Source organism: Nuphar pumila, chromosome 7 (assembly GCF_984573655.1).
Source record: "Nuphar pumila chromosome 7, dmNupPumi1.hap1.1, whole genome shotgun sequence".
In the NCBI taxonomy this organism is placed as follows: Eukaryota; Viridiplantae; Streptophyta; class Magnoliopsida; order Nymphaeales; family Nymphaeaceae; genus Nuphar; species Nuphar pumila.
The window spans coordinates 68,892,023-68,918,306 of NC_143255.1; the positions used below are offsets into that span (position 1 = coordinate 68,892,023).

The 26,284-nt window shown below is 37.2% G+C and overlaps 1 protein-coding gene across 1 annotated transcript; it reads right to left on the minus strand.

Annotated features, from left to right (window-relative positions):
- Positions 1–1,827: 1,827 nt before the first annotated feature.
- LOC149832379 (uncharacterized) lies at positions 1,828–8,653 on the minus strand. The gene is made up of 3 exons (XM_090014480.1): positions 8,298–8,653; positions 4,208–4,271; positions 1,828–2,111 (listed from the first exon to the last, which is right to left on the minus strand). The coding sequence occupies exons 1-3, from the start codon at positions 8,598–8,600 to the stop codon at positions 1,939–1,941; spliced, it is 540 nt and encodes a 179-aa protein (XP_089870606.1). The 5' UTR covers positions 8,601–8,653; the 3' UTR covers positions 1,828–1,938.
- Positions 8,654–26,284: the final 17,631 nt, after the last annotated feature.

The window sequence follows — 26,284 nt, forward strand, 5'->3', positions numbered from 1 at the left end:
GAGCCCTTGGGATTCCTTGAATCCCAAGGCTAAAGGGCTCTCAATGCCCCACGCATTCTCCAAGAGGGAAGGTCAACCCTCACATGCCATGAACTCCTCCTTCTTCTTGGTTACTTTATTAAAATTTTCACACTTCAATCATTGTTTTTTTTTATTGATTTGGGTAGGGCCAATCGTGGCCCTCCCTTTAAAATTACTTTAGTCTCTTATGAGACTGCCACTCACCCAGCTGGTCAACATGACCAGCTGGTTTCATGGCCATGGTCGTCCTAAGGCCATCCTGAATGGACGGTCATGGCCTTGGTCGACCTTGACCAATGAAAGAAATGAATGTTTATTATATCGATTCTATTTCTATTTGAATTTTCAAATATTTTTCCATTATGTACAATTATTTTATTTTATATTATCAATGTAAATGATATTTCAAAGCTACCCAAGCGAAGAAATCTCTGTTATGAACGAATTGGGTCTCGTTTATGCCCTCGCTAAGTTTCTAAGCAATCTCCCGTAATTCACATGCACTGACGGGATTTTTTCGTCGTTCGAAACTCAAATTTGGGGTCAATCACCATATACATATTATAAACTTGCCCTAAAAAAATTGAAGGTTAATTCGCTCTAGATTTCCCTCAATTGCCTTTTTATGTAAAATTATGCGATTTGACCAGTATCTCTATGTAGGCTAAAATACAAAAATTGTCAATTTCAACAAAACTCTCGATCTCAACACGATTTGTGTAATATTACCACAAAATAAATCATGGACCTTATAATGCTACCCACACTGGGAGGAGCCCTCAGACCCCCCTTCTGTATGGATAAAAACTCTGAATCAGGTTGCACAACTCTTCAAGTTGAATGATGCTACCCACGCTGGGAGGAGCCCCTAGACCCCTCTTCTATAAGGGTAAAAACTCTGAATCAGGATCCACAACTTATTTAGTTGAATGATGCTACTCACGCTGGGAGGAGCCCCCAAACCCTCTTCCTGTAAGGGTAAAAACTCTGAATCAGGCTCCACAACAGTCAATGTGCAGGTCAGTCGGTGTTTGATAGAGCAATATAGGTTCTTCTGCTGGATGTGCACAAAAGCAGAAAGAGAAGGGAGAGAGAGAGTGAGAGGGTTGATATTCATGGCCTCCTCCATGAGAAATTTTTTTCTCGAATAATCCTGCAGTGTAGAGACTGGGTCTTAAATAATCATCTTCGGGGCACTTAAGTCTTTACAATCACTCCTTTTCTAGAATCGTTATTTTTTTTGGCACCAATGGAGGAGAGGGTACTTAAGTCTTTGCAATCACATCAAACTCCAATGCTAATTAATGCTGACAAACATGGGGATACGAGATGCACAAGCTTAAATACGTGGTGCTTTTTGGGACCCCCGAGCATGAGATGCCCTGTTCGGGGGGGGGGGAAGGAACATATAACCTGCTTCGAGAGTTCAGGATGAGGAACTTGCAGACAGGCAACATACAGAGGCCGATCTTGTTTCTCTCTCTCTCTTTATATATATATATATGGGCCATAACAGTGGACAGGCTATCCATGAATAAGCATCGTGCCTGCTGCGTCCAATTTGTTTTAATCTAGAGGACCACCGCTAATTCCTTAAAACCCGAATAATGAGACGCCTGGCTACCTTTTTTTTTCGACAGAGAAAGCTGGGGTTAGGCATACCCCTACCAGTTATACAACAATACCATTTGGGGTTCAAACTTGCAACGTCCCAACACACGGTGACGTGCACTAACTGCTCCTGCCAGACAAGGTGACGCCTGGCTACCTTTGCCAACAAATTAGCGCCACTTTTGTTGTATAATATGGTGGAAAAGAAATTTATTTCAACTAAATATGAATTTCCTATTTTCTATATATTCGTACTGACTACATCAATAAGATGTTGCAGAATCCATGTTTGAATGGATCGTTCCTTCATCGAGAAAACAGCCTGGAAAAGAAATTAGTTTTCTTGGACGACTGTTGTAGGCAAGCAACATGAACGTATCTTCCAAGGTTGTCTACTTGCCTGGCCTCCCCTCTTGTGTCCTTCTTGCATATCTTGCACGACTTGTCAACCCAGCCCTCCTCAACGTATTGCCCATCCACTGCCATCATAACAAAAGTATGTGTGTATGTATGTAAACAAATTACATCATCATCATGACTTTAGGGGCTCAATATCACAGGGAAGAAACAATACTATTTATTACTATACATAAGGTGCGTTTGGGGAAACGGAAGTTATTTTCACACATGAAAATAAAATACATGTGAAATTAAACACATTATTTAGAATGTGATGAATTAGTTTCATATGTTTGTTTTTGTATCGTATTATGAAATGTTTTGGTTTGGCATGTTTGTCTTGTGCTACAATAAGTGGGATCTATAAAGATCCAAAAACATTTTCAAATTGGATTTGATTTTTTTTTATCCAATAGTTTGGATTCAATAACATCCTCGGTTATAATTTAAGAGGATAATCTATATACATTTAGACGCCTACTGTATGGTGAATTTATGTTGAGCTGCCTCAGTTTTTAAATACTTGAGATAAAATGACTTACCGTTTTGAGAAACTGCTCGTGCCACTTTTACCACAAGAAATTTATTATTTGCCCTTAACCATAGCTACAAAAATAAGGTGCTACAAGTGAAATTCAATAATTGAAATAAAGGTGAAGTTAAGAGTTTCATTTTAAAAAGTTCACTAGAGTTAAGTGATATAAAAAGTAACTCAAGCAGTCATATGCACAATTTCCTAAAAAGATAAGTGTCTATCTTTAATATTTGAAAATTAACGTGGCTAAGCATAAATTTAACGTACATTTGGCACCTATATGTTACTTTTAAGATAAAATCCAAATTTATATATAGTTGAAGAGCTAAATGGTACTTGAGTGTGGGTCAATATTTCATCAGTATTGTATCCGTATAAATCGATTTGACATAGGTTCAGATAAGTTGAGTTTGGTAATTTTCACATCCAATGTGCTCACATGCAGAGTGAGAGAGACAGAGAGACAGAGAGAGAGATTTTCAGTGAAAAAACTTTCATCGGCATTGGAGTCACATGGGAGAGGTGTGACTTCAAAGCCCACGTTAGTCCCTTAACTGGGATCTATTTTCTCATTGACTTAGGACAAAGGATCCTATATGCGAAAGTATTCATTCTTGCATGAAAATGGATCACTTTCTAACTTTTCAAACATGTTCAAGGAAAAATTACAAATGATTGGCCATGCTTGTCACCAATTCCCTGATTAGAAAATTATTGACGAGCAAACTTTCACGACATTGTAAGTAAAATTTTCCCAAGAAAAATATCAGGAAATTATTGGCATACACGAAAGTATGTGTGTGTGCAGCTGTTAATATGAAAAACATTAAAAATGTGTTTTTATCACAATATTAAAAAAAAAAAACAGACTAGAAAATAGGCAACATTTTCAGAAGAGAGTATTTTTTTTTCCAGCATTATATTGTCTTTGAAAGTATTGCAATAAAATCGTGATATTTTCAAATAATGATATTTATACATAGCTTATTTATGTACTTGTTCAAAATCATAATTTCTTAATGCATTTCAAATACCTGTTAAAGTGAAAAAAATTATCCTTTTCACCTTTAATCATAAAACAACTAATTATATGCCCTATTAATGATATAAATCTAATACCTAAAAGATGGCTTTGGACAAAAATAAGAAATTGCAACAGTGAACGTAAGAAGTGATAAAGTTGAATGTATGCCCTAACAAGTGATCTTGGTGGTAGAATGAGATAGATTGGTGGTTAGGTTGTATGATCATAACTTAGGGGTCGCGGATTCGAATCCCTCAGCATGCCTATGAGTTTGTCTGTTTATTGTAATTTACACTATTAACAAATTATCTACAAAGAGCCGGTAGTTTTACAAGTCACAACCATCATCAAGTCGAGATAATGTCATTCATCCATGCCATGCACAGTGCCCAACCACCATGGTTGGATTGCTTATTTACTAAATGGGCTCCACAACTTTTTTCAAAGCCGTTCAAGCTCCAGATGAACAACATCTAGAGCATGACAGATGTGTGGCTAAGAATAATGATTGGATTCCTGTTTATGTCATGAATGAGAACACCTAACAGTACCCTTGACCAGATCTGTTCTCCACTTGCAACGAGGAAAAAACAAAAAACTTGCCAGCGTCAACTTACCATCGATGTACGACTTAAAAAAATCCCGGTAGGTTCCCCCGATCTTTCTCCTTAGTGCTCCGTACTGCCACCCACATGGACCATTAATCAACATAGTGAAATAAGAGAATGCATCTTACTAAAGATCAGATTTTCGCTCGTACCTTTAGCAGCCCTTCAAAGCGCTTATATATATATATATATATATATATATATATATATATAGAGAGAGAGAGAGAGAGAGAGAGATTGGTAGCTGCTCAACCTGCACTCAATCACGGTGACTGTCCACGGTGCACGCATGATAGATGATCAATGCACAAAAATGAACAAAAAAGCACAAAAACATGCTTTTTAAGTTTATTACCTTTAGTGGCGCTTCAAAACGCCCCTAAAAGCTAAGCAAGGACACTATATTTTATTTTTGTACTTTTAGTGATGCTTTGAAAGCACCTTTAAAAGGCATTTTTTGCATGATTTTTTTTTTTTGTGCATTGACATTCCATCACGTGCACGATGAATGGCTAATGTGCTTAAGCTTGGGATGAGCACCTGCGGATTGAGCACCAACCAATCACTATATATATATATATATATATATATATATATATATATATATATATATATATATATAGTGATTGGTAGGTACTCATCCCAAGCTTAATCATGCTGATATTGTGCGCACATATGGATTGTCAGTGTGCAAAAATGAGCAAAAAAAAGTACAAAAACACACTTATTTTATTAAGAAAGTGTCATAAAGGTCCCAGTTCTGCTTGGACCTTGAAAGACACTTCAAAATGCCACTAAAAGCCCAACAAGGATACATGTAAAATTCTTTTTGCTTTTAGCATCATTTCGAAGCACTGCTAAAGGATTTTTTTTATGCATTTTGAGTATTTTTTTGTGTTTTTGCATGTCGTCCATCACACGCGCAAATTAAGGATGGTCAACGCGCTTGAGCTCGGGTTGAGCACCTACCACTCACACACACACACTATATATGTCTCTCTCTCTCTCTCACTATATATATATATGTTTAAAAAAATCATATATATATATATATAGAGAGAGAGAGAGGAGAATAAAAAATTCATGAAGGTAATTCAAGAGTAAAGAATAAAAAATTCATAAAAATTGCAGTTCACACATTAGTTCTCATATTCTAGTGTCTCTCTCTCTCCACACACACACACACACACGCACACACACACACACACACACACTCACTGGATAAATATTGGCAACTAATGAAGGTAATAAACTAATGAGTAGAAACCACTCTTTTCTTAATTTTTTTTGTAGATCAAAGCTTATAGATGTGATCTACTTGGTTTGTTTAAGCGAACTTATTTTGAATAATGTGATCATGACAAGTAATTGGGTTTTTAAAGGGGTATACAAATCAATGGCCCACAATGTGCCAAATTTTTATAACTCAAAAGATCACATTTTTACATCAGAAAAACATGATCGAAGGTTTTATTCTTAGCAAACAAACCATGCAGAACACATCTATGTGGTTAGATTGAGCAAATACAACTTGCACTTATGATTTCTAGCTGCTTAGTTCCTTACCTTCATTAGTAGCAAATATTTTCTCATATATATATATAGAGAGAGCATAGCATCAAACGCACGTCGAACATGGTCGGACACACCCAGCGCATCTGATTGCACCATCGCTAATGTAAAAAAAACCAAAAAAATGTGCTCTGTTGATAGCATGCGCAATCAGCTGTGTGCCTGTCCTTCAACGTTACTTCCATCTCTCTCTCTCTCTCTCTCTCTCTATATATATATATACATATATATATATATATATATATATATATATATATATATATATATATATATATATATATATATATCATCAGACGCCCCTTCATCAGACATGGGCAAGGTCTTTAGCTGCGGTTGTGACTGCTGTATGTATAAGCATACGCACGGCGGGTGACCGCGAGTCTGTTCGACACAGTAACATCATTGGACCTGCTAAATGAAACATGCTATTGGATTTTCAGTATTTTTTTGAAATCCTGACCATACAAATGTGTTGAGCATGATTGATTTACTAGAAATCAACAATAGGATCATAGATTTTAGATAAAAAAAAATGTATTTGGAGTCTCAAAAATTTATGAAAATTGTAGGCCGTTGATTTTTGAAATCTTATAAAAACCTATCAATGCATTGAAATCAAATGCTATAAGAATTTAACCCTATAAAAACAAACATATAGATCACATTTGAAAAAACTTTGAAAATCCAATATCATGTTTCATTTAGCACCGTGCACATTTAATATGTTTTCACACACACACACACACACATATATATATAAAGGGGGTTTATATTTGGTACAAATAATTGTACCTACAATCTAATTTGAATCTCACTATGCCAGTTATTTTGGGACAATCTAACCTCATAGATGTGTTCAACATGCTCGATTTATCAAGAATTAACTCTTGGATCATATTTTTTGACAAAAAGCATGTTTCTGTTAGTTGAAAAGAATTGATGAATTCATAGCCATTGATTTTTGGATTGCCAAGAAAACCTATGTCAAGGTTGCATTCTGGTGATCCAAAATATTGTTCCCATTAAACAAAACCTAAATATCACATCTATGGTGTTAAATGTGAAAAAACCCAAACAAGGGGATTCCGCCACATTTGTTAGGTAGTTTGCACCTATAAACGACCATGGCAAACCTCAACCATATATATATATATATATATATATATATATATATATATATATATATATATATATATATATATATATATATATATATATATATATTAAAAATAGAAATAAATAAAACAAACATGTACAATTATGTTGTCAACATATTTTAAAAATAAACAAGATTTTGAAGATCTTGTGAAATTAGTAAGGTTTTTATGACGTGAATAGTGCACAATAATATCATACAAATTTTAAAAATCTTAGCAATATTTATGACTGCAGTATATAGATGGTTGTCGTCTGCATCCATGACTGGGGCTTGTTTCAGGTTGAGTCAATGTTGTCAGTATCGGTATCGGCCTTGAAACTATTCATACATATTCTCAAGTGAATCTTTCTGAATCGGCTAAAAAGTGATTAAAAAATATTTTGTGTCAAACCGAACATGACACATGTCGAAGCCATTAAAATAATATTTAAAAAAAGAATTAAGTATTTTTTTACATTGATTGAAAAATAGCCGATTCAAGTTATTAAAAAAAAAATCCCTACTGAACAAAAGGTGCCTGGCTCTAGGGATGGCAGTGGACCGGGAGAAAGCGGGGCCCTGCCCCGCCTCGCCCCGTTTGGATCGGGGATGAAGGGTATGAAACGGGGATGGAGGCGGGGATGAAGGTTAAAATCCATCCCTGTCCGGGGGTGGAGACGGGGATGGACGAGCACTTTTCCCCGCCCCGTCCCCGCCACGATCCCCGCCCCGACCACTTTTCCCCGCAATATCCCCGCCCCGCCCCGCCTCATCCTCGTTTGAACCGGGGATAGAGGACATGAAACGGGGATGAAGGTGGGGGTGGAGGATAAAATCCATCCCCGCCGCTGAGGCGGGGCGGGGCGGGGGTGGAGGATAAAATTTTGAGGCGGGGCGGGGGTGGAGACCTTGTCCCCGGCACCGCCCCGCCCCACTGCCATCCCTACCTGGCTCTTACCAGATACTTCTCCACCTGTCAGTGGGGACCACAAGTGGAGAAATGTGTATGTTCGACATCCAATATCACCATATTCTGGTGATATTCAATAGGACCAGATCTCTTAATTCCTTTGGCCAAACGAATGAACTATCAGCGGAAACAGATGACGAGAACTTAAAAGTAATGAACGCGTAGCATGCCGAGCAGATCCAATGATCGTGTCCGAGTACTTCACAAAAAAAAAAAAAATTATTGTTAATTGAAAATAAAAACTAGTTTGTAAAGTACTTAGAACCCGATCACTGGATCTACTCCGTGATCCCGTACAAAAACACAAAATCACTCTGCACGTAGCGATTTTACAATATAGAAAATGGCTGCATGTACAATGATATAGCCAGAGTACTTTGCAACCCATCACTGACGTGATCAGTTGCTCTCTCACTCACCTGTTCTCTGCTCATCCGTCCACCAGATCTTGTGGCCTCCCTCGCTTCCTCTAAAAGGACGGCATCTTCCTCAGAGCGCACTTGGGAAAAATCAAGGGCTTCTGTTAAGCTCCCAAACAAGGATTGCTCTGACTTTGAGCTCTTGGGGTTAGAGTCCTTGTCTCCAGATCGAGCAAAAACTCGTCCCTGTGTCTTACGGTACCTGAAGCCGTTGGTCGTTTTGTTATTAGAGACTGTTGAACAAGGCGAGTAGAGGCCGCAAGAAGATGAAGAAGAAAGGGGCACGACAGATCTCATGGCCATGTTGCCTGGAGATGAGAAAATTTTTGTGACCCGAACCTCTTCTTTATAGACAAAATTTTGGGGAGGCAACGATGAGAGATTGGTGAACTTTTGTTGTTTTTGAGCTTCATATGGCTGATGAATTCCTACGTACGTAGCATCTTCACACGCCGGATGCTTCCCGATATATTTGTGTGTGGCTGACGATGTATCTACGTGGTTTTGTCATCCCCAACAAATAATACTTTGAGGACTTGAATGGGGAGTGCCGATTGTGGTCTTTAATTTGCAAGCTTACCTAGCTCAGTTAGTCGACCATCCCCCAGCACCCAAATAAATGAATGGGCTTGCTTTCCTCCGGAGGAGTCACGTCCGAACATTTGCCTCGGACCATTAACTCTTGAAATATCACAAACTTATGGACAATACTCGGACTCGATAAATTCCAACTAGTTGTGGGGCCTCTACCGAAGGAAAAGAATTGGAGACGAGGGCTGGATTCTTCTATGTGAAAAGGGGCTCGAGAGACCAACCTCATCAACTTAACCATAACTAAACAAAGATTGATGATATTAAAAAACAATTTTACACCTTTTATTCTTTTTTTTTCTTCAGTTATTTTAGTCCAGCCGGTTCTCATAATTTTGATCCTCTGCTTTCAAACTATATCGCGCTGTATGCTTTCCTGTCATCTCTTGCTTTCTCATTTGCAATTTTTTCCTGGATTTTTTCTGTTCTGTCATTCCATGCCTATTCATCTATAGGTTATTTATCACTCACAATGTCAGTTCTAAATAAATGAGGGAAGAAAAAATAAAGGAATTAGGTTCTTTCAATCATGTTTGGTTCTTATTAGAGACTTGCCGCAACTTATTGGTTCAGTCTACTCTTGTTTAATCCACTAAACTGCTTTCATGCACTTTTGATATATATATATATATATATATATATATATATATATATATATATATATATATATAGAGAGAGAGAGAGAGAGAGAGAGAGAGAGAGAGAGCATCAAAAACACTCAAAAAGTGTCCAAACATACAAACTGGGGCTTTAGCAGTGCTCTAAGTGCGCCACTAAAGCTCTGTTTGGCATTTTTTGATGCAATTTCATTTTTTTTGTGCACTGACCATCCATCAACGCCCGTGATAAACGGCCAGCATGATTAAGTTGAGCTTAAGAAGCTATGCATTAAGCAGCTACGCTCTACTCTCTCTCTCTCTCTCTCTCTCTCTATATATATATATATATATATATATATATATATATAGAGAGAGAGAGAGAGAGAGAGAGAGAGAGAGAGAGAGAGAGAGAGAGAGAGTACAAATACTAATAGTATGCATAAAGAGTATTTTAAATTTACACAAAGTTTTACTTTTTTACTAATATTATGATAACTTGGAAGAATTAATAATTTTTTTTTTAATATATGACTACATTGACTACAATTATAAAACTAATTAATCATAAAGTTGGTTATATAAACAAGTGCATGCATAGTCAGCTTACTTTTAATAAAATAGTAAATATCGTAAATAAAATATTTAAATGCAATATAGCTTTAGATAGAATCAAGAAACAAGGAAAAAATAATGCAATTACAATAGATTTTGGGATTTACCTATTTCATCCAATACATTACATTCTTCTTAATATTAAAAATATGTATAAAATCAAGTTTTTCTAAATATGTAATTAATTTTTTTGAATAATACGTGTATATCAATGTTTTAGTTAAAAAAGTCTTATTTATGGGAAGTATAAAAGAAACGTATGAGAAACATGTCCCAAATTTGGTTTTTCATATAAAGTAAGTAGGTTTCTCATGCAATGTAAAACGGGTTTCTCGCTCCATTGACTAATGGCTCAATAAGTTCAAGGACTATCAGATGCTAGTATCTTCTGTCTATCTCTAAATATCAATATCCATTCAGAGACCTATAACCTGGTACTAATAAATTGTCTGAGCAAATTTATGAAGCCAAACCCTGTATAAGGTTCCTCACTTGCCGGTAAAATTCAACAAGTCACCTAAACATGGAGAGAAGTAGCTGATCAATGGCGTCTTCCTCTGAGGTCCAACATGTTTCCAACGATGGTGTTCTGAGATCTCGTCCTTGGGATCCCGGAGAAAGTTCTCAAAGTGCAAAGAACACTAAAGGAGGGGATGGTGGGCACACAACAAATACTAGATCTTGATTAGATATGGTTGGGGTCAACATATCTTTTTCCATGGAAGGATTGAATCCCCTTAAGATCAGATCTGAGGATGGTCTCAAGAGGGTTTTCGTGCCAGCAAACAGACATTCAGAGATGCAAAAACCATGGAGACATACAATCATGGAAGGTTTGTCGGGTGGTAAAAAATAAAAAAGTTGGTTTGCATAAAATTAATTCACTTTTATTTGAATATGAGATGTACATTTATAGAGCTGACTCTTGGCCGATCCCTTGATAATAATGATAGATATCAACAGTTACAACAAAGCATACGATCCTGCCAAATGAGGCAAGATTGTTAAACTATGTGATGATGCATGATATTATGTGGGAGATCTTATCTTTTATCAGATATCATGCATGATTCAAATCATGCGTGATCTGTATCAAACCATATCACTTGACACTCCTCCTCAAGCTGGAGAGTGTAGATCTGTGATTCTCAGCTTGCTTATGAGAATTTTAAACTAATCTCGTTCAAGGGCCTTTGTGAGGATGTCTGCAAGTTGTAATTTTGTAGCAACATATTTAGTGCATATGACCCCTGATTGCAATTTTTCACTAACAAGATGATAATCAAGTTTCATATATTTGGTTCGCTCATGAAATACCGAGTTTGCTGCAATATAGATAGTAGATTGATTGTCACAATATAATATCATTGGGCTTTTTTGGATAATTTCAAAATCAGCTAGAAGTGCTTTCAACCAAACTAACTCACATGTTGTTGCTGCCATAGATCGGTATTTCGCTTCAGCAGAGGATCTTGAAATTGTGACTTGTTTCTTACTTTCCATAAAATGAGACTGGTGCCTAATATAGTGAGGTAACCAGTTATGGATCTTCAAGTCATTGGGCAACTAGTCCAATCTGAGTCATAGTAGACATACAATTTAAGTTCACTTTTAGCAGGCAACAAGATTCTATGATCGGAAGATGATTTTAAGTACCTTTAAACTCGAACAACATTGTAATGTGGCACTCTAGGCTCTTGCATAAATTAACTCAATATGTGAACTGAGTAGACAATATCTGATCGAGTCACTATCAGATATATTAGGCATCTTACTAATCTCTTGTAACGAGTAGGCTCTTGAATGAGTTCTTTATCTTGTACATTTAACTTCAACTTTTGATCCATTGAAAAATCAATCAACTTTGCACCCATGAGTCCTACATCAGATAATAAATCAAGAAAATATTTTTTTGGCTTAGGAAGATTATTGATAGTACTCTAGCTACTTCAATTTCCAGAAAATATTTTAATCAACCCAGATTGTAAGACCCACAATTTTTCAGAAAATATCTGAATAAAATTCATGAGGTATTTACTAGCAAAAATAACATTTTTTCTCATAATGCGAAACAAATCAATTCCTGCGAGCTAGTTATACTTAGGATATTCGTTGATTCGCGAATATATGCTCAAACACTCTAGAAGCCATAACTTCCTACCTGAACAAAATCAAAGGATTTCCTCGAGCCAACTTTCTTAATTACGTCAATACGAAGAGAATGACGTACTCAGATTTTTTCAAAAAAAATCGCCGAAAACTCAAAATTTTTGCGGGACCCACAGAAATATTGGTGGGACCCACAAAAATATTTCTCAGAAAAACATTCTAGAATATTCTAGAATGTTCCAGCACCTTTCAGCACCTTCCAGAGCCTTCCAGCATGTTCCAGCACCTTCCATGGAAGGAATTCTCAGAAAAGCCAAGGGCATTTAGGTAAATGGGGTTACTTAGCCCCTAAGCAACCTCCCCTATAAATAGAGGAGCCCCCTCCTTTAGAAAATCGCCAACCCCTCTCTCTCCTCTTCCTCTTTCTCTCTCTAGAAACTCCTCTACCTAGCCCACTTGGTCTGAGCCTGCCTGACTTAGCCTGAGCCTGCCTGATCTGGTCTTAGCCTGCCTGACCTGGTCCTAACCCACCTGACCTAGGTCTGAACCCACCTGACCTAGATCAAACCCAGTTGACTTGACTTGAACCTGGTTTGGTTCAAAGTCAAAGTCCAAGTCCTTTTTCGTTCGAAGTCTGAAGTTGATCCTTTTCGAAGTTGAGCCTCGTTCGAAGCAACCGAAGTCGTTTCTTCCTCAATTGAAGTAAGTTCGCTTTGTTGATCCATCTCTCTCAAGTATTTGATTGTTTGTATATAGCATATACTTTCTGAAGTAGTATCTTGTTTTAGTTCTTGGATGAGCCCCCTTTGGACACTTCGGTGTTCACTTGCTCGCCTCGTAACTATTGTCGGATATATATGTTCAAATATGCAGTATATGCATTTTTAAAATGGTATCTCGCCTTAGTTCTTGGTTGAGCCCTTCAGAACACTTCAGTGTTCACCCACTTGCCTCGTAACTATCGTTGGATGCAGATCTAGGTGTATATCTGCTGATTCTGCAAACACGTCCTATATCGCACAAGCTATGTAATTTACCTTTGTCGTCGCGTCGTATAATGCCGAGGCTCATGCTTTCTGCAATTTCCGATTACTGCAGTTCCGATTATGCATTTACTTACGCCGTCGTGTTGAATGACACCAAGGCTCCTGCTTTCTTCAAATATATATGTAGAATATTTTGTTCAGTTACACACCCTGAACAATAGTGTATGCATTTCCTTACACCGCCGCTGTATAAAGCACAGACTTCTGCTTATACAATATATATGGCGCGTAAATGAGCGTTCAAATGGAGATCAACTCCAAATCGCCAATGTGATTCCTTTACCGCTCCTCGTTCAAGATTCTGCTTGACGAATGAAGCCCCTATTGGAAAGGCTTCGCTTTTTGGCAAAATGCTCTTTACGTAAAGACTCAGTCAATTACGTATAGCCTATCTATGGCCTAAGGTTCTTGCAACCTTGATGGATGCAAAGTACGCACAACAGCGCACATCCATTTCTCGAGTTAAGCGTAGCGATTTCCGGCCAAAGAGGGAAGATGCCGCTGAAATGGATAAAAAAATGCACGCTTTCTCCGTTAAAGAGAGGAAGTGCTGCTGAAATTTCTGAAGAAGCCAAGAATGGCTCAGAAAGAACGTAGCAGGATACTCTGTCATACAGTAGAGTGCTACCTAGTTCATAGAATGCCTTCTACAATGTAGAAGGATTCGTCGCACCGCTGCCGATAAAGCAGGGGAGGTGTTGACGAAATGGTTGGTAGAAGAGTTGTCGGAACCAGTTAAACAGCATAATAATGTCCGTGGATGGAACGATGCCAGAACGGCTTGTATCCCAGTGCCGCCAAGGGCACCTTGCTCGTAAGGGCCGCTGAGCCAGAGTATTGGTTTCACCTTAACCAGGTTTGGACTCGTTACGTAAAAATACGCTGAGTAGCCGATCTATTTAGACTGTGTTGGGGCGGACTGAATGGGGTCGGGTACATACTCCCGTAGTGCTGAGGCACGGGCTGCCTAAATAGCATGCAAATATCTATCCAAGTAATTGTAAGACTGGCAGACCCCTTCAAGAATTATGCTCACTGTGGAATGACAGTGATGGTACAGCCTTGAGTGACACGTATTTTACTTTGGACCTGATAGAGTCCATAATGACCTCAGTCACAAATGGATTTTGGGGTCGTGGTTATCCTTAAGATCTAAGGATTGAACCCAACTACTACAAGTAGGGGATGCATCCGAATATGGGCCTAGTAGGGTTCTTCGAGTTGAAACACACTACCCTACTATGAATAGGGTCAACAGGCCTCTGGGGTATCTAAAATACATAGAATAATCAACCCCCAGAACATCGAGTTGATGCCCGGACAATTGTTTCGCCTGCGTACCAAGGGTGAAAGAGGTTAAATATCGAAACAATGCATTAGCTTAGGTTCAGCGATGCTTGAATGTATGAGTGGATGGACGTTGTTGAGTCAATCTTGCATAACCTTTGTGAATGTGTCATGATCGGTATATGACTGAACCGATTGGGCAAAGACTCATGTTGTATCCGCACGACTAAGTGAAGCTCGAGGAGTTGTCCTTAGATGTGTGGTATACGGATGTGCCAAGTATGAAGACTTGAGCTAGACATCCCTTTGAGACCCGAAAGAGGTCAAGGCTAAGTCGTGGAGACTTAAGCGATTATTCGAATCACAACCCTGAAGAGGCTTGCTCTAAGTCATGAAGACTTGAGCGGATGTTCAACTTATAGCCCTAAGGAGGCTCTTGCGATATACGCTAAGTCTTGGAGGCTTGAGCGTCGTTATTGCGAACTGCGACCCTGAGTGGTTATCATATGTACTTGAGTTGAATGAATATGTGATTGCATGCTTATCAGACCGTCAGTGGTTCTGACCCCGTTTAATGGGGATTTCAGGTGTTGTATCTGCGTGGCGATATGCGGAGCAAGGCGGCATCAAGTTCTAGGGTTTCTCTAGACAGAGTTGTACTGCTTCCTTTTATTGAACCTATAATGCGTTTTCGAGCAGTGATGTTGTAATAAATATGTGATTTTCGATAAAATGAAACACTTCGGTGGTCAATGAGTTGCTTGGCCACATACCTGCAACGTGCTCAGAGTTTTCTAAAACTGACGACTCATCATCGTCTGATTCCACTGCTAAAAGCTTTTCTAAGTTCCGCTGCAAAGAAAAAAAATTCATGAAAATTTTAACTTAGCGTTGTTTTGGAAATCCGGGGCGTTACAAAATTGGTATCAGAGCGTGTGTCTGAGAAACCTGGTTTAAGATCCGTCATGTTCACGATATCGCACTGTAAGTATATTTTATACTTTTTGTTCTGATCTGGGTGCATTTTTGTATAGATGGAAACTCATGACTCGCGAGGATACTGCTATCGTTGCGGGATCATGCACGATGAGTGGGTATGCGCATATGAGGTCCAAGACTGCCAATTTTGTGGCGAAGAGGGGCATTCCGCCAATGAATGCCAAATGAAATATACCGCCGATATGGGTCGTCGGGGATCGCTTGGTCTTAAGGACGAGACCTCACGTGTTAGTGCACCACATTACTCCAGTAGGGGGAGTAGCCATACCCCAACAACTTCAGATGAACTACCACATCTGGTAGAATTTGACTTGAACTTCCTTGAGGGATTCAGTCAGACGCAAGGCTATCAACAAGCATCATATATGCCTAGCTTGCACGGACATGATGAGGGATGCAACAACTCCTTCTATAATCCCATTATGATTTCAGATTTCTCAAATCATAGTACCGTTATATGGGGGAACAGAGCGGCTTCACAAACGCCGAGCCTGAATGGCCAGGAAGAAGGATACAACCCCTATCATCCCATTATGGTCTCGGATTCCTCGAGCCATGATGCCACTGAGTGGGCAAGTGGACCGACATCACTGATCTACCAACAAGATTCGTATGAGAGTGCGGAAGTGCCGCCCAAGCCAAAACTAGTTATGCCTGCACCAAGGCCTTGTGGAAATAGATGGACTTTTATGAGTTCATCTTCATCAAAGAAATCCAGGTCTTGAGGAGACTGGTAATGCTTTGGAGTCAATAAACTCATGTATATAGTTTCTCAATGCCTAAAGTCTGCCAGTGCGGCACGACGTTTTGTTTAAGGCGATGCTTGTGTAAATGAATGCATATAAGTAAATGAAGCTTTTATTTTCTCATATACATCGAGAAACTAAAAACAAGTGCTTGTGTGTGAATAGATAAATGACTCCTACTACGAGGAGAACCATGCCGAGCGAGGAGTCCTATACGCAAGGATTCCTTCTCGAGACGCTCAACAACTTGGTTACAACCATCCGTGAAACGAGGCCAAAACTAGTCGCACCACGAAACGAGAACCTGGGAGGAATAATGATGTCTTCTTTTAAATCGTTGTAATTTTGAAAAGATTTTTATATGTAAAACATGTGAAAACCAGACATCAAATAATAAAAACCGGTTCTCACTAGTGGATGAGACCGGGTCGAACTCAGGGAACAGGAATATTTCGTATTCAAGTACACAAATCTAAACTAATCTTTATTGCTGAATTATTTGAAATGTAAAATGTTCAAGAAAGGTAAAAACAACTAACTATTACAACAAATGAATACCCTTCGCAGAGGGCGTAAAGTGCAATATTTACAAACCCAATTAAATTCCTAATTCTAAACTGAAAAGTAAAAAGAAGCTCTACTCTTCGTACTTCGTGTCACGTAATCACTTTCGCTCCACTCTTGTGCTATCCTGCACAATTCAAAGGAACACGAGCAGTACAAGAGAGAAAAGTAAAAACTATACTAAACACAGTTTATGCTAATTCAATGCTAAAACATGAAAGCAATCTAATGACAAATAACTAAGTAATTCTACGATTAACTAACTGATTATTAAGCAATTAACAATGCTAATTACCTATCATTTACATAACTAACAACTACTTAAAACTCAATGAACTAGGATCTAACAATAGAGTAAGCTAATTATGAAAACAAAACATGAGATTAAAATTTCAAGAAATGAAAGAAATGAAAATATCAAGGATGTAATGAAAATCAAGAATTTCAATATGTAAAGAAAAACAAATAGGAAATGACTAAAAACTAAACAAAAAAATCAATTAAACAGGCAAAAGCAAGAGATATAAAGCTGAACAAACAGAAAAAAAAATCATGAAAAAGTTAAAAACAGTAAATTTGAATTGTAAAGAAACAGAAATTAACTGTAAAAACAAAGCAGGAAAATGATAAAAAAAAACAGGAAAATCAGGAAATGAATTTCAGAAAAGAAAGTAAAAGAAACAGAAATTTAACAAATGAACAATAAAACTGAATGTTAATGCAATGCAAGACATTTATGAAAAAAAAAAAACAGGAACTTAATGCAATGAAAAATACTGTAAAATTACTAACAATTCAGGAAAAACAAAACATGAAATGGAAAACTGGAAAAGGAATTTAATGAAGGTATAGAATGAATGTAAAAGCAAGAAAAACAGGAAATTACAAATTTCAGGAAAATAAGAACATGCTGCAAACATGAATTTCAAAACAGGAAAATAACGAACTATCAAACAGAAATCTACTCTATGTGATGAATGAAAATTAGGATTCAATAACAAATAATGAACTACTTATGAAACTAAAATACAGATCTAAGTAACGACTCAACAAAATACAGATCAGACAATGAACAGAAAAAGGGAAAAAAAATCTAAAACACAACTATCGACTTTTTTTTTTCTTTTTGTTTTTCACAATCAACACAGCCTGAGAAGAATAACGAAGCTGAAGAAAAAGAAGAAGATGAAAATGAAAATCACACTAGATTTATTTATTTATTTTTTTTTTTTTTATTCTATTTTACACAGAATTAATGGAAGAAGAAGAGGAATATGAAGATCGGAAGAAGAAGAAGAAGAAGAACTAGAAGTAGAAGTAGATGACGAAGATGCAGATCGGAAGAAGAAGAAAATCAAGAGATCAGAAAAAAAAGAAGAAGAAGAAGAAGACGAATTGGAAGAAGAAGAAGAAGAATCGCTTACCGTAACTAGAGCTGGAAGGGTTAGAGGAGAAGTTGGCGGCCTCCACCGTGCGCCATTCACCGGACTGAAGCTCCACCATAACCACCGGCTGAGGAAGATGAGAAAAATATGGAGAAGGGGAAGAAAGAGTTAAGAAAGGGGCCGGTATTGGTGGAGGAGGGTGAGAAAAGAGGGAAATAGAGGGAAAGAGGGGAAAGAGGGAAGAAGTTTCAGGCGTACAGGGGAGACATTGATTTTTTTTTCAATTCGTGGTTTTAAAAACCTCAAACCGGGCTGGAACCGGTTTGAAACATAATTTTTTCAATTTAAAAAAATGCAAACCGGTTCAAGCCGGTTTGCTTATTATTTTTTTTCAGTTTTTCCAAAGAAATCAAACCGTGTAAACCGGTTTGTTATTTTTTTTCAAAAATCTAAAAAAAAACTATTTAAAAGTTTTTATTTGCTAAAAACCTCAAAACCTCATTTGATTATTATTTTTTCTAAAAAAATATAACTATTCTAATCTATATATTTAATATATTTTTTTCCTTCTTTTCTATAAAGAAATCCAAAATTACTTTATTACTAAATTGCAAAATAAAGTTACTTTTTCAAGCATTTTCTAATTTTAATTCATTTTAGCTCATTTACTCAAAACCAGCATAAAATTGGGTTTTAAATCATTTTTTTTATGAAATCATGCATATTTTTGATATAAAATAACCCTGAATTATATGCATGATCAAATACCCCCATGCTTATGTTTTGCCAGTCCTCGAGCAAACTAGAAAAATACAAGAAATCAAAACTATCACCTAACTCACTTTCGTAGGAATCACGGTTGCATTTAGCTTATGCAACAAGCTCTTTCAACCCCTGGGTTACCCCAGTGGACGAGTAAGGTCTCGTGAGGGTTTGCAGTGATGCTACCCACAAACATCTCTGTCATGTATGCATAATATTATACATCCTCACAAGTAGTAGGTAATTAAAGACTTTATTTTCACAATTATTTCCTGTTATTTCAAAATCAAAATATAATTAGAATCTTTTATATACCACCAGAGAAAAGAATTTCTTTCACTTTTCTAAATATCACAATTATTTATGTTTTTTTCTTAGAAAATCCAATAAAAACAAGTTATTATTTACTTATCCTCACTCATATGTTTTCTACACAGATTTTCTCAATCACACTTCTAAGCATTGAACTTTTCTTTCTTTTTAAGCTCTTTTCTCTCTTTTTTTTTTCTTTCTTTTCACACCTTTTCTTTTTGCACACTTATTCTTCTCTTATAGCTTGCATGTGGTCTGCTTCTATGCCTTGTGCAATGTCAATATCTTCTATACTTTTTCAATACATACCAAAAGATATCAACTAAAACATAAAAGTGACTTCCTTCATTCACCTTTATAACATGAGAGTCAAACATTTCAACTTGTATCTGTTCTCAGTTACTTAGGATCACGAAGCTTTCCACTCTCCTTTTCGAAATGGAATTAAAAGTTTCAACTTACATCTAAGTTCCATCTACTAAGGATTGTGGAATTATCCGAACAACCTAACACATGTTTCTTTTTTCTCTTTTGAGTTCATTTCTACACTTTTGTTCATTTGCTTAGTTTTTCAAAAATAAAACTATGCATATTCATATTTATGATTCAAAATAAATTCTAACATGTATCTATCATCATTTCTTTGAAATCCACATAAACAACCATAATTTTTAGATCCATATCAGAAAAAAAATTTTGTGGGGCTTAAAAATCCTCTAAAAACATCAGATTTGAAATAACATTCATAAAAGTTCAAACTCTTTCTTTAAAAATCTACTTTTCATGAGATATGTGTAAACATGTGCAAGAACGTAAACAGAAATATCGAGGTGTGCAAACTACACCCTCCCCCATGCTTGAATGACACTGTCCCAGTGGCACTCCCCCATGCTTATATGAAATTAAGTAAATGCACATGAGAGAAAATAAACGAGGGAAAAGAGTAGAATAACCTGACATGAATTAAAAATGCACGTTCTATGAATGTAATGAATGCAATGTATACATGACAAAACATAAAACTCATAGAATGAAACAAAAAGAACATGAAAAACTCATGAAGAAAACTAAAACGTAAAAACAAAATAAAATCTATAAATTCTAATCAAATCTAATAATATACAAGATATGGGTTGCCTCCCATAAAGCGCTAAGTTTCACGCCCCCAGCCAGACGGATCCCTAGAAAAATCCTTCATCGTCCATGAGATCAATGGACATGAAGTCATGCTCAACCGGGCTCTATGTAGAAAAGAGTGTCATCTGTGACACTACGCACTGTGTTTCCATCCCTTCTACCTCTAAATGTAGTATCATGACTCTCTCGACATGAACAACGAAGATTCGTTTCATCTGAGAGACTAGTCAAGAAATGAGAATATAGGACCGACCGAGTATCAATGAATGTCACTTCAGACAAGTGGTGAATATGATCAGGCTTGACTTGGTCAAGCACCTTCTGCATCTGTACCTCTTGCTTACTAAAAATCAATGATCTTAAAGGCTGAGAAAATGGAGCTTTATGTGAAGATAATGCATGTTGTGTGCCTGACCCCTTCTGTTGAGGTATAATGGAAATCAACTCATCAGTAGAAATGATATGGGGCTCATGAGTCGATTCCTGAATAAAATGATACGCCTTCCCGCTATGAAGGGATGTAACAAATTTGACTTGATCATGATGTGAAGTAGTGGGTTGCAAGTCGAATGACATGGAATCCTCTCCCTTTGAGACAACAAGCCTACTAGATGGGTTCCCCTTGCTTTGTCTACTCAATGTCTGAGCTAACTGTCCCATTTGAATCTCTAGCTTGGCTATTGACTGCGTATGAGAGCAAAGAGTGGCCTTGATATCAGAAAAGGCCTCTAACATCTTCTCTTGGAATGATGAACTTGGAATGGGCTTCTAAAGAGGAGGTAGACTAGACTGGGAATGAACCTGTGGAAAAATGGGATGCGAGTAACCTTATGAAGGGTTATTGTGTCTATACTGTGTCTGGGAGAGCTGATGGGATGGGGAAATGGACTGGCTTCACCAACCTGGGTTATATGATGGTGTAAATGAATCATGCATGGGTCTAGCGAAACCTTGGGCAGCATTCACCTGCTCCTGAACAAATTCAGGATATAACGGCGCTGCCGGACAAGCCGAAACACAATGTGTAGGGCTAGCACATAGCTCACACACTCTTTCTACTGGACTTCTCGAAGAATTGGCTAGGAATTGATCTAACTTCCTAGTCAACTGGTCAACCTTGGTACGCAAATCTAACTCAGACCATACTTCGGAAATCCCTATTTTCCTAGGACCACTAGACAGGGATGTAGTCCTATCGAGCCGTGAAGACAAGGTATGATGCATCGTGTTTTCACTCAAAGTCTCGAATAGAGACCATGCCTTGTCCTCACTTTTGAGCATAAAAGTGCCCCCACAAGACGAATCAACCATTTGACGGTGCTTTTCAGTAAGCCCGTCATAGAAATACTGCACCAACTGCCAACGAGGCACCTGGTGATGGGGACACTTGCGGAGAAGATCTTTCAATCTCTCCCAAGACTCGTGAAACTGTTCTCCCTCAATTTGATAAAAATTGGTTATAGCTTTACGAAACTGATTTGTTTTACCAATTGGGAAGTACTTTTTGAGGAATTCGCGCTGCATTCCTTCCCAAGTAGTAATACGAACCGTCTCAAGACATTTTAGCCAGTGCTTGGCTTTATCTTTGAGAGAGAACGAAAACAATGTCAACCTCATAGCGTCATCTCCAAAATTATTGATTCGCACTGTCGAGCAAATCTCAAGGAATTCGTCGAGATGACGATATGGGTCCACATTACTAAGGCCATAAAACGAGGGTAACATTTGAATCACACTGGCCTTAATCTCAAAATGGCTCGCTCCTACATCAGGTCTCGTGATGCAGGAGCCGGGAGTATACGTATTTGGCATGAAGTACTCCCTCAAAGGACAGATCAAATGATGATCGTCAGCCATTGTGTACACCTTAGAGTAGACCGGTGTAGCACACGTCCTAACTTTGGGTTTTCTACCTAACTAACGCACTAAGCGGCCAAACCACGCAAACCACAAAGCGAGTAGACTAAAAACAACAAAAACTAAACAATCATCACGCAAGTACACATAACAGAGATTATGCAAAAGAAATATAAAATCTATGTGTACGGTACCAATCGTACACAGCCACCTCTAAGGGGATCTTAATAGGTGGGATGTGCAGAAAAGTAAGCTCGTCTCTAAGATATGCACATACGTGGTTCTAAACCTAAATGCAACACAAACACTAGGCAATAAAGTGAATACTAATATTACGCCGTTCCCCGACAACGGCGCCAAAAATTTGATGTCTTCTTTTAAATCGTTGTAATTTTGAAAAGATTTTTATATGTAAAACATGTGAAAACCAGACATCAAATAATAAAAACCGGTTCTCACTAGTGGATGAGACCGGGTCGAACTCAGGGAACAGGAATATTTCGTATTCAAGTACACAAATCTAAACTAATCTTTATTGCCGAATTATTTGAAATGTAAAATGTTCAAGAAAGGTAAAAACAACTATTACAACAAATGAATACCCTTCGGAGAGGGCGTAAAGTGCAATATTTACAAACCTAATTAAATTCCTAATTCTAAACTGAAAAGTAAAAAGAAGCTCTACTCTTCGTACTTCGTGTCACATAATCACTTCCGCTCCACTCTTGTGCTATTCTGCACAATTCAAAGGAACACGAGCAGTACAAGAGAGAAAAGTAAAAACTATACTAAACACAGTTTATGCTAATTCAATGCTAAAACATGAAAGCAATCTAATGACAAATAACTAAGTAATTCTACGATTAACTAACTGATTATTAAGCAATTAACAATGCTAATTACCTATCATTTACTTAACTAACAACTACTTAAAACTCAATGAACTAGGATCTAACAATAGAGTAAGCTAATTATGAAAACAAAACATGAGATTAAAATTTCAAGAATTGAAAGAAATGAAAATATCAAGGATGTAATGAAAATCAAGAATTTCAATATGTAAAGAAAAACAAATAGGAAATGACTAAAAACTAAACAAAAAAATCAATTAAACAGGCAAAAGCAAGAGATATAAAACTGAACAAACAAAAATTGAATACAAAAAAAAAAACATGAAAAAGTTAAAAACAGTAAATTTGAACTGTAAAGGAACAGAAATTAACTGTAAAAACAAAGCAGGAAAATGATAAAAAAAAAACAGGAAAATCAGGAAATGAATTTCAGAAAAGAAAGTAAAAGAAACAGAAATTTAACAAATGAACAATAAAACTGAATGTTAATGCAATGCAAGACATTTATGAAAAAAAAAACAGGAACTTAATGCAATGAAAAATACTGTAAAATTACTAACAATTCAGGAAAAACAAAACATGAAATGGAAAACTGGAAAATGAATTTAATGAAGGTATAGAATGAATGTAAAAGCAAGAAAAACAGGAAATTACAAAATTCAGGAAAATAAGAACATGCTGCAAACAGGAATTTCAAAACAGGAAAATAACGAACTATCAAACAGAAATCTACTCTATGTGATGAATGAAAAATAGGATTCAATAACAAATAATGAACTACTTATGAAACTAAAATATAGATCTAAGTAACGACTCAACAAAATACAGATCAGACAATGAACATAAAAAGGGAAAAAAAATCTAAAACACAACTATCGACTTTTTTTTTCTTTTTGTTTTTCACAATCAACACAACCTGAGAAGAATAACGAAGCTGAAGAAAAAGAAGAAGATGAAAATGAAAATCACACTCGATTTATTTATTTATTTATTTTTATTTTTATTCTGTTTTACACAAAATTAATGGAAGAAGAAGAAGAATATGAAGATCGGAAGAAGAAGAAAAAGAAGTAGAAGTAGATAAAGAAGATGCATATCGAAAGAAGAAGAAAATCAGGAGATCAGAAAAAGAAGAAGAAGAAGAAGAAGAAGAAGAGGAATTGGAAGAAGTAGAAGAAGAATTGCTTACCGTAACTGGAGCTGGAAGGGTTAGAGGAGAAGTTGGCGGCCTCCACCGTGCGCCATTCACCGGACTGAAGCTCCACCACCACCACCGGCTGAGGAAGATGAGAAAAATAGGGAGAAGGGGAAGAAAGAGGTAAGAAAGGGGCCGGTGTTGGTGGAGGGTGAGAAAAGAGGGAAATAGAGGGAAAGAGGGGAAAGAGGGAAGAAGTTTCAGGCGTACAGGGGAGACATTGATTTTTTTTTCAATTCGTGGTTTTAAAAACCTCAAACCGGGCTGGAACCGGTTTGAAACAGAATTTTTTCAATTTAAAAAAATGCAAACCGGTTCAAGCCGGTTTGCTTATTATTTTTTTTCATTTTTTCCAAAGAAATCAAACCGTGTAAACCGGTTTGTTATTTTTTTTCAAAAATCTAAAAAAAAAACTATTTAAAAGTTTTTATTTGCTAAAAACCTCAAAACCTCATTTGATTATTATTTTTTCTAAAAAAATATAACTATTCTAATCTATATATTTAATATATTTTTTTCCTTCTTTTCTATAAAGAAATCCAAAATTACTTTATTACTAAATTGCAAAATAAAGTTACTTTTTCAAGCATTTTCTAATTTTAATTCATTTTAGCTCATTTACTCAAAACCAGAATAAAATTGGGTTTTAAATCATTTTTTTTATGAAATCATGCATATTTTTGATATAAAATAACCCTGAATTATATGCATGATCAAATAACCTATGAGAAGTTCCTTAAGCTTGACCCACTGGTTTTCGTTGGTAGAGCCAATCCGGAGCTCGCAAAGAGTTGGATCGAAGAAACAGAGTGTTCCTTCTTGATATTGGGAGTACTAAAAGACAAAAAGACCAATTTTGGCACGTACCGATTGGGAGATAATGCACGGAAGTGGTGGGATATCACTAAGCTTATCGAGTTCGCACAAGCCGAAGTCTTTCCTTGGACTGACTTTCAGAGAATTTACATGGATAACTACTTCCCGTTGCATTCTGGAAACAAGAAAAAGATGGAGTTTCTGGAGTTGGAACAGGGCAGTATGAGTTTGATGGACTATACCACCAAATCTCAAAATCTAGAGCGCTACTGCTCTCAATTGTTCGAAACAGACCAGGAAAGGGTCGACAAATATGAGAATAGTCTGCGTGAAGGGCTGCGATCTCGAGTAATAACGAGCATGCCTTCGACTTTTCAGGCTGCAGTAGCAGCAGCTTCAAAAATCCAAGCGGATTGGGAACGATCTAAAGTGATCGTAGCAAAGAAGCCCATAGTAAATGGTGGGAATCATAAGAGAACGTTCCCAAGTAGCCAAGGTTCACGACAACCCTTTCAAAAGAAGAAGTTCCAAGGAGAGAACAACACTCAACAAATCATGAGGCCAAGACAGAACACGACTCTGAATGGTCAGCAGTCCAACTTTAGCTGCCCAAAGTGTCGTGTGAACCACCCTGGAAAGCCATGCTACTTTATAAGAGATTGCACCAAGAAGGCTGCAGATGAATAGAGGAGTAGTGCCGGATCAGACGGACCCTCTCGACAAGCACCACACCATTCGCAGTTCCAACGATCGCCACTTAGAGTAGAACAAAGACCTGCTGCAGGTCATGTATATGCTGTAACGACTAAACAAGTCGAAAATGGTGACCTGATTGAAGGCACTGTACCTGTTAATGAACATGCAGCTTACGTCTTGTTTGATTGTGGTGCTACTCATACCTTTATCTTCGATGATTTCACTGAACAAACTCCACGCTTCGGTGCAACTGGTTGATAAAATGATCAAGGTATATACCCCGTTGGGTTTAGGCACTAAATGTATCCAGTGCGTGAAAAACTTGGATATTGAGATAGCAGGCAACATTTGCCTACTAATGCCATCCTGATCGATATGATAAAGTACAATGTCATTCTGGGAATGAATTGGTTGGCTCAGAAT